We start from the raw sequence: 15,274 nt of genomic DNA on the forward strand, positions 1-15,274 counted from the left end.
TAAATATCACATTAACACTTTTTAGCTACTTGATAGTCCTATAAGGTTGAACCAGTTCTCCATCCTATAAGAGCAGCAAACCTCCAGAGGAGGTGTCTGACGCATAGTAGGCTCTTAGTAACTATTTACTAAATGAATAAGTGGTTCATTTTCTTCAATTACCAGTGTTTCTATTAGGGGCTGAAGTCATGCCTATTAATGATAAGTATATTGGTCACTAATACAGGGGTATAACATAACCTTGGCAAAGGTGGGTAAGCATACTTAAGACAACATCAGATTTAAAGAAGGATGTATAGCTAACATAAAAGCAGCATCTGATGGAAAAACGGTATTCTTTCTGACCATGTAAAATTTATCTGATTAAAAGAACAACTGCAGAGTTGCAAAAGCCTCAGAAGTAGAGGCAGGACTTGGAATGATCAAAGATTTTTAAATGCTGCAACAGTACTTCACATAGTGTCACATTTGATATTTAAATTTTTCCATTGCCTTACCTTTTTCTTATAATAAGATGTCAGGTTCACCGATTTGCAGACAGTTCTATGGTCCCGGAAAGAGACAGTGAATTTTACTCAATTATTTTAATGATCTTTTTACTCCCCCCCCCCCCCTTTAGGGCCACACCCACAACATATGCAGGTTCCCAGGGTAGGGGTTGAATCGGAGCTGTAGGTGCCAGCATTGCCAGATCCTTAACCCACTGAGTGAGGCCAGGGATCAAACCTGTGCCCTCAAGGATACTAGTCAGATTTGTTTCTGCTGAGTCACAACAGGAACTCCTCTTTTTACTGCTTTCAGTGGACTTGCGTGTGTGTGTGTGTGTGTGTGTGTGTGTGTGTGTGTGTATAAATAAAGTAAAAGATCTGGAGTGACATGAGGAAGGCTTACTGTTTTTTTCTTTTATCTCCACTTGAACCTCTGCAAGAGATAATTTGTTCTTCTAGTGAAGAATTAATTGTTGGTATAGTGAAATGAGTGTGGGCTTGAGATTTTGCGAAAACCAAATTCAGATCATGTAGCTAACAGGCTACATACATCTGAAACTTCCATTTCTATAAAATTGAATAGCAACATTTCAGAGTTGTGCAGTTAAGTGAAATAGTCTGTTCATTTTGACTTTTTTTTTTTTTAACCTCACAGAGAAACTTAAGAATGGCATAAGGTCAGATGCTACTTTTATTACTTTTTCAGTAGTTGCCTCAATGAAGAGCAGAAGTTTAGGGTTAAATTGTTAGAAACTTAGCATATAGTTCCCAATTGTTTGGGCTTTTATAGAACTTGTTTCTATTAAGAATCAAAGTTGGTAGGAATAATCTCTTGACAGACAGTAATTATGATTTTCTCTGCTCTGGGTAAGCTGGATGAATGTCCTGTGTCCTAATGAGATGGTTTTATTCTCATAAACTAAAAATGACTTCAAAACGTAACCACTCATACTCTATCAAAAAGCGTGGCTATGGACTATTTACCAAAATCATAATTTTTGGCAGTTACCATCCTACATTTGTCTTACTTTTCAACCTGATTTTGTGGCCAATTCATAAGCCTTTATTTGTATTATATCTTCTTATGGTTTCTTTAAATGTTGCCAACTTGCAGAATACTAGTTACTGTGTGTGAACCTTTCTAAAATATTTGGAATACTTAATGGGAAAAAAAATGTTTCTTGTGCAATAGAATCTTTTTGCATTGGCTGGTGATGAAGAACCAGAGGTACGGAAAAATGTGTGCCGGGCACTTGTGATGTTGCTTGAAGTTCGAATGGATCGCCTGCTTCCTCACATGCATAATATAGTTGAGGTAATACAGGCAATTTGAAGGTATTCTCCTCTCTTCCCCTGCAAGAAAAATCATGGGCGGAAAGTGTGTAATGTGAAGCCACTGTTTTCCAGTTGATTTAACACATTTGTTGGGGTACTGTAAAAAAAATAGATATGATTGTCTTAAAGTTAGAAGTTTATGGCGATTTCTCTTTCATGAAATTTAAGATGTTATTGGGGGGGGGGGGTTACCTAAAGAAGATGCTTTTAACCAGTGTAACTGGGAAATATTTAGATTATTTATATTTATTAGATACAGGTTAGGGCAATACAACTGTGGTAGTTAAGGGTTTGTTTTCTGCCCATTAATGGTAAATTGAGCTGACAAATTTTTGATTTATGGTAACAATGAGATTTCTGAGTAGAGAATACATAACCGTTATAGTGAGTTCTAGTAAACCTTTTAGAAGTCCTGGGTGATTAAAATTACTTTACTATGATATTCTAGGTACATTGATCACAGTTCAGCCATAATTAAAGGAACACATAATAGCAAGATATAATTATTAGGAGAAAGTAATTTATTGAGCAATACTCATTGCTAGAGTCATACTATACCACCTAATTTTCATAATACTAAATAGAGTTGTACTTAAAGGATGGCATCTAAGACCCGTTAGAGGAAGGCTAGGATCCATGATGTACAGCAACTCCCTTTTTTCTAAAACATCGAAAAAGATAGTTTTAGAGATAAGGATGTGTATAAGCATAAGATAGGGATAAATGATATTTTCTCTGATGAGCCTGTTCTGTTGAAGTGTTTAGAAGAATCAGGTGTAGAATTGGTTGAAAGTTTAGTGGGAGAGCTTGCCATGTAATAGATAGGGAGCCTAATTTATAAGGCTACAGCTCTTTATTCAGCAATACTCAGCATGATAGTAGGACATACTGTGGGGTGTAATAGGGGCTGCGTATCATACATGGTGTGTTGCCATATTTTGTCATGTGAGGCATTTATCCAGCAGAGGATGTGTATGAAGAATTCATCAATTGACTCCAGTTTCAGTCCCAGGTACATTGGGAATTTGTGCCTTTGAATATATTTACTTTGTTTTTACATGTAAGTTTTTAGAAGAGTGATAGATTTGAGGATTTGATGATGTCCCTCCAACAAGGGTGAATTTGGCTTGGTTATGTTCAAAGGATATGATAAATCTGTTTTATTGGTAACTGCAAATTATAGTTGACAAAGAGCTGTCACTGTTTTTACAAATTTTAAAAAACTTTGTAATTGTATTTTATATCTTTAAATACATGAAAGTATATATAGTTGACCTTTGAACTGCACAGGTCCACTTCTACAAGAATCTCTTTCACTAAATAGATACTGCAGTACTGCATGATCCAGGGTTGGTTGAATATGGATGAGGAAGTGGGGTTACAAAGGAACCATGTATGTAGAGGGTTGGCTATATGTTACATGTGAGTTTTGACTACTTGGGGGATTTTTCAAGGGTTAATTGTAATTGCAAGAGACAGCTTGAGTAGTTAAAAGATTTTCCATCTTATGAAAGATTTAATGGAGTCTTTTATATTAGGAAATATTCCAAATCAGTAGTTCTTAATAAGTTTGGCTTTGTTTTAGAATTGACTAGGAAGCTTTTTTAAAAATGCAAAGCCTAAGTTGAGAATGACTATAAAATACAAGTCCATAGCAAAAGACCATTAACTTCATGAAATCAGATTAGCTTTATTTTAATTACATGATTTAAACTGATTAATACTAAGGCTCCTTTGTTTACAGTACATGCTGCAGAGGACCCAAGATCAAGATGAAAATGTGGCTTTAGAAGCCTGCGAATTTTGGCTCACTTTGGCTGAGCAACCAATATGCAAAGATGTACTCATAAGGCATCTTCCCAAGTAAGTGTTCCTTCTTACGAATGCTGTCCTGTTATTAAATTTAACAGTGATTCCTCCTTTATATTTTCAGGTTGCATTCTTACTCTTAGTGAAAAGTTTTGAAGAATTTTTTTTTTTTTTTTTTGGCAAGGTTGGGGGCGGCTCTCTTTTTATAGCCTCACCTGTGGAATATGGAAGTTCTAGGCCAGGGTTCAAATCAGAGCTGCAGCTGGAGGCCTATGCCGCAGCTTGTGGCAATGCCAGATCCACAACCCACTGAGCGGGGCCAGGGATCGAAACCACATCCTCACAGAGACAACATCGGGTCCTGAGCCTGCTGAACCATGATGGGGGCTCCACATTTTGAAGAATTAAACTTAATAAGTAATTAGTTTTGTTTTCTAAAGTACTTAAGGATGGTTTATTCTAAATTATAATTTTGAGTAATCCATGGCACAATTTTCTTAATCTTATAATTTGACTAAGGACTCTAGTGGATATTTTTCCCCCAAAGGATTTCCCACTAGTTACGATACAATGAACTTTTTGGTTAACCTGTTAAATCTATTTTAATACTTTTCCCCCAGTTTTATTAAGATAAATTGAAATCTATTTTAAAAAATGTAGTTTTAGCTGTACAGCATAATGATTTGATGTTACTCAGTTACTTTTAAAAGTAATGCTCACTTTATTTGGAAAAGAAAGTAATAGAGGCTCATAGAATAAAACCAAAATGTGGAACACTTACAAAAATCTCCTGGATTTTTACCACCCTGAGTCATCACTGTTAGTATTTTTGATGTGTTGTCTTTTAATGTTTTTGTGTTATTTAATACCATATACCCAATATCTTATATTCTCAGTGTTTTGGGAGAAATTAAATTGACATGACATCTAGCTATGGTTTTTAAAATTTTGGTTTTACTGTTTTGTGGTTTGTTCTTTTCAGTTATTATACTTCCTCCATATCATTAGTCTGTAAACTTTGAGTACTATTCCATCATGGTGGGTGTACCATATTTGGATATAGGTATGATTTTGACTTTTCTTCTTTGAATATTTGGTTGTTTGTCTCTTTATTCTTTTTTCTTTCTTTCTTTCTCTCTTTCTTTCTTTCTTTTTTTTTTTCGGTTGCACCTGTGGCACGTGAAAGTTCCCCAGGCCAGGGATGAACCTGTCCACAGCAATGACCCAAGCTGCCTCAGTGGCAACACCAGATCTTGAACCCTCTGCACAAGAGAACTCCTGCCCCTTTTTTTTAGTTCATGACCCTGGAGTGAGCATCTTTCTTTGGCCATAAGTGGTGGTTTCTTTCAAGTACAATTCCTAAAGGTAATTTTAACCAAGATCAGAGAGTCTGAGCGTTTTTTAAAGTTTGTTGATAAATACTCCACATTGTTCTTTAGTGAAGTTCTGCCAGTTTATACCCCACCAGCAATGTTCCATCCTGTCACAAATTTTGACATCGGTTTAATTATAATTTCTCTAACTTTAGCCATCTGTATGAGCAAAAAACATGTTTGTTTTAATAGTATTGTAATAGTAGCAAGAGTCGCATTTTTTTTTTTCAGATGTTAGAATACTTGGATATTCTTGTTCTCATGTAGTCATTCAATTTCTTTTTCTTCCCCTATCAAGAAAGCAATTCCACCTATATTCTAGTCAATCTAGAATTTATTTGGGAATAAAGTACAAGATGATGTGCAAAATGGTTTTTTTCTTCTTAGGGAAGCTACTCCCTAATTCGTGATGCCGCTTTTATGATATGTTTGTTTCTTCCTATGGGACCATATAATTCTAAAAGTCATATAAATAGACATTATTATAAAAATGGAAGTGATTTTATTAATGAAAACCTAAGCTATAACATTAGAATTTGATAGGAACAGTTATAGATAAGTGATCTCTTTCATTACATTAATAGAATCTAAACACTTTTGAAACAAGCAAGAAGTTAGTAGCAGGCTAAAAGGTGAGCACTTGCCATATTGTTGTGCTGTGTGTGAACATTAAACAGTCCAATCCAGTCATAACTGGATTTGATTTTTATGTCCGAACAACCACTGATTTGGTAACCATTTTTAGATAAAACAAGATTGCTTTTATTTTTAGTTGAAGTAATATATTGTGAGGATGGGAAAATACCAACATCAGTCTAATCTAGAGATTACAAACATGATAAAAGTTGTTTTTACTACTTCTTTCAACTAGATTCTTGTTTAGTATGAGCAAAAAAAATGGTGAGGAATCAATTATTAATGTGATACGATCTCACTAAAATGAATTCACATAGAAGACATTAGTGCAACAAGGCATGGGATTAAATTCTTTTGTTTCTGGGCTATATAGTGTGGCTATATAGTGTTTGGTTTTTTGACCACAATGTACAGCAGCTTGATGTGGGATCTCAGTTCCCAGACCAGGGACTGAACCTGGGCCGCAGCAGTGAAAGTGCTAACTCCTAACGACTGGACCACCAGGGAACTAACTCCCGGTGTTCTGTTTTTTTAACCAATACTATACTTTTGGGGTTTTTTTGCTTTTTTAAGGCCTCACCCAAGGCTTATGGAGGTTCCCAAGCTAGGGGTCTAATCAGAGCTACAGCTGCCGGCCTGCACCACAGCTAAGCAACACCAGATCCAAGCTGCGTCTGCAACCTACACCACAGCTCGCGGCAACACCAGATCCTTAACCCACTGAGAGAGGCCAGGGATTGAACCCACAACCTCATGGTTCCTAGTTGGATTCCTTTCCTCTGGGCCATAATGGGAACTCCAATTCTATACTTTTTTGATTATTAAACATTTAATAATATATTTTGTTATAAAGCAGGTCTTTTTCCCACCTTTATTCTTGTATATTAATATCTCTTGGGGCTTATTTATGGATTAATCCATGTAAAACAACTAACCCAGTGCCCAGCATATACTTTAAGTCCTCAGTAAACTTATTCGTTGGTATTGACGTAATTTCCTTTCCCATGATGCTGCATTAAAATTCTCTTCCTTAAATACTGTTAGGAAAAGTTACACTGCCAGAAACATTGATGGCTATAGAAATCCATGGTCTTCACTGTCAAGTGAATCCTTCATACTATCTCCAGTTTTTCCTGTTCCAGATCATCTTTTATCTTCTTCTTACCAGAGCAATTGTTTCATGCTTTTATTACTCTCCATACATTTTGAGCCCTTCTGTTTTATAGGGAAAATAGGTAACCCTTTACTTAACAACTTAACAGATATGTTTTCATGTGAATTGTGTTTTTCCTAACCAATTTTTCTAGTAATGGTCTTGGGTAGCATAATTTTTTCTTATCCTCAGGGACCTCATTCCATCAGATTCTCTCTTTCAACTTTTCTCTCTGTTGCCTCTTATAGTCTGCCATCCATCCTCATCATTTTCCTGAAGTTGTTGACAAAGGTCATAAATGATGTAACTACTGGTGATCCAAATGGACTTGGTTCTCCTGCAAAATACCTGTAGCTTACACAGTATGGTTCTGTGTATTTTAAATGTTATCTAGTTATTGTATACTAGCTGTACTGTTTAATTACTGCTGTTGATCTACTTTATAATTTAGAAGGACTTTGAACATTAAAGTTTTTAACAGGTTTTAAATCCCACTGGTTCCTTTTTACTTTCAGTATACCTTTGGTTAATGAGGGCTCGCAAAATTACCTCTTTGATATTAGAGTTGTACTCAAAATTAATTTATATATGGGAGTTCCCAGGATGGCTCAGTGGAAACAACTCTGCCTACTATCCATGAGGATGCAGGTTTGATCTTTGACCTCACTCACTGGGTTAAGGATCCAGCACTGCCATGTGCTATGGTATAGTTTGCAGACACAGCTTGGATCTGGTGGTGGTGTGGCGGTGGCATAGGTGTGCAGCTACAGCTCTGATTCAACCCCTAGCCTGGGAACCTCCATATGCCGTGGGTGTGGCCCTAAAAAGACAAAAAAAAAAAAAAAAAATTGACGTGTATGTATACACACACACACACACCAGGTTTTTTTTTTTTTTTAGTGGATCTTAAAGCACATAACTGAAGTGAGGCCTTGGCAGAGACTGAAGACATGTGGAGAGAGAGCTTTACCTCTGGGGTAGAGAAAGGAGATCTACTTAACATTTATGGCCTTCTAGAAATAATACAAGTTCTCTGAGCCTTAGTTTACTCGTCTGTAAAATAGATGTCATAATACCTTTCTTACTAGGTTATAAAAAAGGTGCTTGTTAATAATAAGCCTCCAGCTAGTACTCATGAGTATGAGGTTCTTTTGCCTGTTAAAGCTTTTCCTGAGCCACCCAAACAATTAAAGGTAGAATTTGCAAGCAGTGGACTGTGGTTATATATTTGTAAAATATTCTCATACCTTTGTCTTCAGTAGACTCATTTAAGTGTGTGGGATAGGACTGTAAGAAAACAAAGTTTAAGAAACTTGTCAAAGATTAAACCACCATAACTATGCAAGGAACTGAAGTTAGTATTTTGACCCTTACTTAACATGTTTTGCTACATTTTTTTAACTAGTCATCATAAATATTTCAGTATACCTTAAATTCTCAATTTCTTAAGAAATTAAAATTTAAATCTCCAAACATTTTATTAGGTTACAATAACCTCATGTGTAGAACACTTTTTCCCTATTTGCATTATTTTGGATAAATTCCTTTAAATTTACTGTTTTTATGTTTTAAACACTGTCATCTCTATTTTTATTTATTTATCCATCTATCTTTTTAGGTCTGCACATGCACATACGGAAGTTCCCAGGCTAAGGATTGATACCAAGCTGCAGCTGCTGGCCTTCACTATAGTAAAGCCACATCTAAGCTGCGCCTGCAAACAGCACTGCAGTGCATGGCAACACTGGATCCTTAACCCACTGAGTGAGGCCGGGGATCAAACTCATGTCCTCATGTCATGGATACTAGTCAGGTTCATTACTGCTGAGCTACAGTGGGAACTCCCCATCTTTTTTATTAAAAGGAAAACCAGCACTGATTATAGGTTCATTATGAAAATGTCACCATTTAAAAATAAAGTAAAAGATGGATTTGTCCCATTTAAGCCTACTGACCTCTCCAAAGATACATAGCCTTCCTAAATAGTCTCTGTATATGAGTAATTACACAGGTAATGTCATTGTTTCTAACTCATGGAAATGTGCTTAATGTGTTTTATGGTTACAGGTTTGGATTTTTTTTTTTTTCCTCTTTACTGTAATTTATTTTTAACCAGGTCCTTAAAATTTGTTCATATATTTGGAATAAATTCTTAGGAGAGAAATTGCCAAAAAAGTTTTTGTTTTTTTTTTTAGTTTTTATTTCTCGGCACTCAGATAAGCTATATTCTCCCCGCTAAGATTCCCTCCAATGGATCCCCTGTATGAGTATGTACAAGGCCTGAGATTTGTATTGGGAGTACTCATCAGTTGAAAAGGGCAGAGAGAATATGCTGTAAGGCAGTATTAGCAGTAGTGGTGGTTTCATTGGTATTATTAGCAGTCATGGAGTTGTTAAAACTTAATAGTTCTATTGAGATCTTTAGATTTTTATTTCATGAATTCATTTCTTTATAGGTTGATTCCTGTGTTAGTTAATGGCATGAAGTACTCAGATATAGATATTATCCTACTTAAGGTAAGGAAACTATTTCCTGATGAATTGGGAAGATTATTTTTATTGACTTAGTAGATCTTTGAATTTGACTAATAGAATATTTATTTAGAGTAGGCCCTATGTAAATAAGTTTTTTGTTATGTAATATGCTATAGAGTAAAGATAAAAGCAAACAGTGAATTTGGGTCGTGAAAGAGTGTAGCTTAATTGGAACCAGATGGTGACACTAGTAGAGTTAGCTTGAGTTTTCAGGTGATTCAAATTATTTGGAGTTTATTTTAGAATATCCCAAATATGATCTGATTTTGATTCCAGTACCCTAGATTATTCCAGCTGATGAGGCACGATGTAATGTGGTTGAAAATGCCTGATATCTAACATGGGTTATATAATGGCCTCTTTTCCCCTTCACAACTATTTTCTGCACAGGAGAATAGTTCTTGCTGCTTTTTTTTTTTTTTGTCTTTTTGTCTTTTTGCCGTTTCTTGGGCCACTCCTGCAGCACATGGAGGTTCCCAGGCTAGGGGTCGAATTGGAGCTGGAGCCACCTGCCTCCGCCAGAGCCACAGCAGCGCCAGATCCGAGCCGTGTCTGCAGCCTACACTACAGCTCATGGCAATGCCGAATCCTTAACCCACTGAGCAAGGCCAGGGATCGAACCTGCAACCTCATGGTTCCTAGTTGGATTCGTTAACCACTGAGCCACGACAGGAACTCCGAGAATAGTTCTTAATGATGAGATATACAGTTAACCTTTGAACAGTGGGTGTTAGAGGCGCTGACCTTCAGTGCAGACAAAAATTCTGGCATAATTTAACAGTTGGCCCTCTGTGTCAATGGTTCCATATCTGCAAGTTAAACCAACCATGGATTGTGTAGTACTCTGGTACTGCATCTATTGGAAAAAAATCTGCATGTAAGTGGACTCATGCAGTTCAAACCAGTATTGTTCAAGTGTCAGTTGGACTTCAAAATCTTATGTATAACCCATCTCTGTATATTCTCATTCTTCTACTTATGTACATATTACTAGCTTATAATGACTATAACCAAATTTTGCCTTTAAAAAAATGTTCAGGGTGATGTTGAAGAAGATGAAACAATTCCTGATAGTGAACAGGATATAAGGCCACGTTTTCATCGATCCAGGACAGTCGCGCAGCAGCACGATGAAGATGGAATTGAAGAGGAAGATGATGATGACGATGAAATTGATGATGATGATACAATTTCTGACTGGAATCTAAGTAAGTCAGGGAGAGAGGAGTATAGTCACCTGCTTTGATAATAATTTTATTGAAAAATAACTCACCACATACAGGGCACCCCTATTATGCAATTCACATACTCTACAAAAGGATACAATTTAGTGGTTTTCAGTCTGTTCACAGAGTTGTGCAGCCATCACCAGAGTAAATTTTGAAATATTTTCATCACTCCAGAAAGAAATCCCATGCCCATTAGTTGTCACTCCCATTTTCTCCTAGTCCCCCAGCATTAAGTAACCATCAGTATATATATTCTGTCTCTGAACTGTTCTGGACATTTCCTATAAATGAAATTATACAAAATGTGGTCCTTTGTGACTGACTTCTTTCACTTAACATGTTTTAAGATTCATCCACATTGTAGCAAGTATCATTACTTCCTTTTTGTTACAGGAAAAATAACTCATTGTATGATTATACTATGTGTTATTTATCCATTCATCAGTTAATGGACATTTTGTTTCCCCCTTTTGGCTAGGAACATTTATGGTAAACGTTTATGTGTGGACATAAGTTTTCCATTCTCTTGGGTATATACCCATGATGAGGATTACTGGGTCATATGGTAATTGTCTGACTAACCTTTGGTCTTATTACCAGGCTGTTTTTCAAAGTGATTCTGCCATTTACTTTCTTACCAGCAGTGTCTTAGGGCTCTGGTTTCTTCATATGCTTGCCAATTCTTAGGTGTCTTTTTCTATTACAGCCATTCTGGATGTGAAGTGGTATCTTACTGTGGTTTTGTTTTGTATTTTCCTGATAGGTCTGTTACTACATTTAATTTTTATTATTCCTGAGAAAGACTTCTTACCTCACACTCATTTCTCAAAAGGCTATATGTTTTGCTTGATACTATGAAATAGAAACATTGGCCACAGCTTTTCCTATTTCCTAACATAATTTGCAAGAGACTTGGTTGATTATCATTAATATTTCTAAAATAATATAACTTGCTTTATCATAGTCAAACTTACAAAAAATGCTTTTTAAAAATCTCTTGTAGGTTTTCAACCTTAGCTGCAAATCTACATCTTAAGTTATTTAAACCCACGTTCCAGGGCACATACTAAAAACTCTGGGGGGGGACCTAGACACCTGTGTTTTTGCTTGCTTCCTGGTTTTTAAATCCTCACCGCTCTAGTTCACAGCACAGGTGATATTTTGAGCCACATAATTCTTTGTTATGGTGTTGTCCTTCATAATAGAAAGTTGAACAGCATCCCTGACTTTTGCCCAGTAAATGGCAGTAGTGTGTGGGGAGAGAGTGAAGCGTGTCTCTTCTCCCCATGAACACACACAACCTGCGATGTCTCCAGACATTGCCAAATAGTCCCTGGGAAATAAAATCACCCCCAGTTAAGAACCACACTGTAATTCAGAAGGTGGAGATTTCTAGTAACTGATGGAGCTAATGTTGATTACTCTGCTGCCCTTTAGTTTCCTATAACAAATGTTTCCTTAGATTGACTAATATGCCTAGCCCTAGGCCAAGGACTCTGTATGCATTATCACACTTAACCTTTCCAACAGCTTTAGGAAGGTAAAGCTACTGCAGAGAGAGAACTTGGCTTAAGGTTAGCAACGCTAGTACTGGTGGCACAGCAAGAGAACCCAAGGTCTTCTCTGTTACCACAGATTACCTTCCAGTATATCCCTACTTTGGGCGGAAGGTGAATTAAGATTTGTTGTATATAACCCTGCAAAAGTAATAATGTTATTGAGTTGCGGGGAAGACATTTCCTTTTCACATCCCACCCATCTTTATGTCCTTCCAGAAGTTTTCTTGTGCACACAGAAAATAGATGTACAGCTATTGCTTCCGTTTTGTTGCACTTCTCTTTCTTGCACTTACAGATAACTGCATTTTTTATGAAGTGAAGGTTTGTAGCAACCCTTCATTGATCAAGTCTGTTGGCACCTTTTTCCAGCAGCATTTTAGTCTCTTTTGTGTCTCTGTCACATTTTGGTAATTCTTGGGATGTTTCGAACTTTTTCATTACTCTTATGTTTGTTTTGATGATCTGTGATCAGTAATCATTGATGTTATTATTGTAGTTGTTTGGGGGCTCCACAAACCACACTCATAGAAGAGGGGGGATCTTAATGGGTGAATGCCATACGTGTTCTAACTGCTCTACCCACAAGCCATTCCCTATCTTCGTCTCTCTCCTGGGGCCATCCTATTCTCTGAGATACACCAATATTGAAATAAGACCAATTAATAACCCTTCATTGGCCTCTGAGTGCTTAAATGAAAGGAGGAGTCACGTCTTCCACTTTAAATCAGAAGTTAGAAATGATTAAGCTTAGTGAGGAATGCCTCTTGAAAACTGTGATAGACTGAAAGCTAGGCCTCTTGTGCCAGTTAGCCAAGTTGTGAGGGCAAAGGAGAAGTTCTTAAATTAAAAGTGCTACTCCAATGAACAGACAAATGATAAGTGAAATAGCTTTATTGCTGATAAGGAGAAAGTTTTTGTGGGTTGGATAAAAGATCAAACCAGCCACAACATTCCCTTAAGCCAAAGCCTAGTCGAGAGCAAGGTGTTGACTTTCTTCAGTTCTCTGAAAGCTGAGAGAGGTGAGGAAGCTGCAAAAGATAAGATTGGTTCATGAGATTTAAGCAAAGAAGCCTTTGTCTCCATAACATAAAAAGCAAGGTGAGGCAGCAAATGCTGATGTAGAAGCTGCAGCAAGTTATCTAGAAGATCTAGCTAAGATAATGAAGGTAGCTATGCAAAACAACAGATTTTCATTATAGACAAAACAGTTTTCTCTTGGGAAAAGATACCATCTAAGATTTTCATAACTAGTATGAAGTAGAGGAGGACTTCATAAGGGAGAAGTCCATGCCTGGCTTCAGGCTTCAAAGGACAGGCTGATTCTTGCTAGGGCCTATGCAGCTGGTGGCTTTAAGTTGAAGGCAGTGCTCATTTACCATTCCAAAAAATCCTAGGGCCCTTTGAAATTATGCTAAATTTGTTCTGCTTGTGCTCTCTAACTGAAAAAAGAAAGCCTGGATGACAGTACATCTGTTTACGACATGGTTTACTTAAAATTTTAAGCATACCGTTGAGACCTCTTGCTCAGAAGAAAAGATTTCTTTAAAGATACTACAACTCAACCACAGTGTACCTGGTCACCTAAGAGCTTTGGTGGAAATGTACAATGAAGTTCATGTTTTCATACCTGCTAACACAACTTCCATTCTGCCCTCTGTGGATCAAGAAGTAATTTCAACTTTCAAGTCTTACTATTTAAGAAATACATTTTGTCAGGCTATATAGTTGCCATAGATAGTGATTCCTCTGAGGGATCTGGTTAAAATGTATTGAAAACCACCTGGAAAGTATTCACCATTCTACATGACATTAAAAACATTGGAGTTCCTTCTGTGATGCAACAAAATCAGCAGCATCTCAGGAGCGCCAGGACACAGTTCTATCCCTAGCCCGGCACAGTGGGTTTGAGGATCTGGCGTTGCTGCAGCTGTGGTGTAGGTTGAAACTTTAGCTTGGATCTGATACCTGGCCCAGGAACTCTATATGCACAGGGTGGCCTGAAAAGGAAAAAAAAAAAAAAAAAAAATTGATTCATGAGAAAAGTTTAAAATAGCATGAAGAGGAGTTTGGAAGAAGTTGATTTTTCTTTGAGCAGTTCAAGACTTCAGTGGAGAAAGTAACTGCTGATGTTGTAGAAATAGCAAGAAAACTAGAATTAAAAGGGCAGCCTGAAGATGTAACTGCATTCCTGTTACTTCATGCTAAAAATTTAATGAATGAGGAGTTGCTTCTTATGAATGAGCAAAGAAAGTGGTTTTTTGAGATAGAATCTGTTCCTGGTGAAGATACTGTGAAGATTGTTGAAATGACAACAGAGGATTTAGAATATTAGTAAACTTAGTTGATAAAGCAGTTGTGGGGTTTGAGAAGATTAACTCCAGTTTTGAAAGAAGTGCTTTTGGGTTCAATACTATCAAACAGCATTGTATGTTACAGAGAAATCATTCATGAAGGGAAGAGTCAATCGATACAGCAAAAACTTCACTATTATCTTATTTTAAGAAATTGCTACAGCCACCACAACCTTCAGCAACCATATCTTGACCAATCAGCTGCCATCATCATTGAGGCAAGACCTCCACAAACAGAAAGATTACAACTTTTTGAAGGCTCAGATGGTGGTTAGCATTATTTAGCTATAAAGTATATTTTAATTAAGGTACGTACATGTTTTTTTAGACATAATGCTCTTGCATACTTAATAGACTTCAGTATAGAATGAACATAACTTTTACATGCACTAAGAAACTAAATGAACCAAGAGTTCATTTGACTCACTTGATTGCATTGTTGTGGAACTGAACCCAGGATCTAAAATATGCCTGTATCTTTTTTGGAGAGGCTGATTTTCCAAAAATGAAATCAGATTATATACATTCTGCTGATTCTTTCCCATATATCATACATCTCACTCTGTATCCTTGTATGAAGATTTCATTCTGTTCCATGGATATTTGTTTGAATGGGTCTACCATACAGTGTAACAAAGGCCCTCATTGATGAGTTCGGTGTTAACGTCTGGCCAATGTGACACTTTTTTTTGTTTTTAAAGAGGATTTTATCATCCAGGGTTGGTGATCATCCATTTTGGAGAAATTAGAATACTTAATTATATTTTCATTTTTTCCATTTCTTTTGTTCTTATTAACATGAAATC

General features: G+C 36.7%; 1 protein-coding gene across 6 annotated transcripts in view; it reads left to right on the forward strand.

The window, feature by feature from the left end:
• Window positions 1-15,274, forward strand: part of TNPO1 (transportin 1) — a 102,876-nt gene that overhangs the window by 60,163 nt on the left and 27,439 nt on the right. For all 6 annotated transcript variants that reach the window (XR_014831497.1, XR_014831498.1, XM_085002424.1 and 3 more), the window contains exons 8-11: window positions 1,681-1,803; window positions 3,568-3,686; window positions 9,251-9,311; window positions 10,369-10,537. Coding sequence is in view for 4 of the 6 variants with exons in the window: in XM_085002424.1 (XP_084858550.1) it covers window positions 1,681-1,803; window positions 3,568-3,686; window positions 9,251-9,311; window positions 10,369-10,537 (472 nt within the window). In the remaining 2 variants the exon portion in view is untranslated. The remainder of the gene's footprint in view (window positions 1-1,680; window positions 1,804-3,567; window positions 3,687-9,250; window positions 9,312-10,368; window positions 10,538-15,274) is intronic.

Source organism: Sus scrofa, chromosome 16 (genome assembly GCF_054392235.1).
Source record: "Sus scrofa isolate SSC_HxYL_T2T_F1_AM1 chromosome 16, Sscrofa_HxYL_maternal_Yorkshire_Landrace_v2.0, whole genome shotgun sequence".
In the NCBI taxonomy this organism is placed as follows: Eukaryota; Metazoa; Chordata; class Mammalia; order Artiodactyla; family Suidae; genus Sus; species Sus scrofa.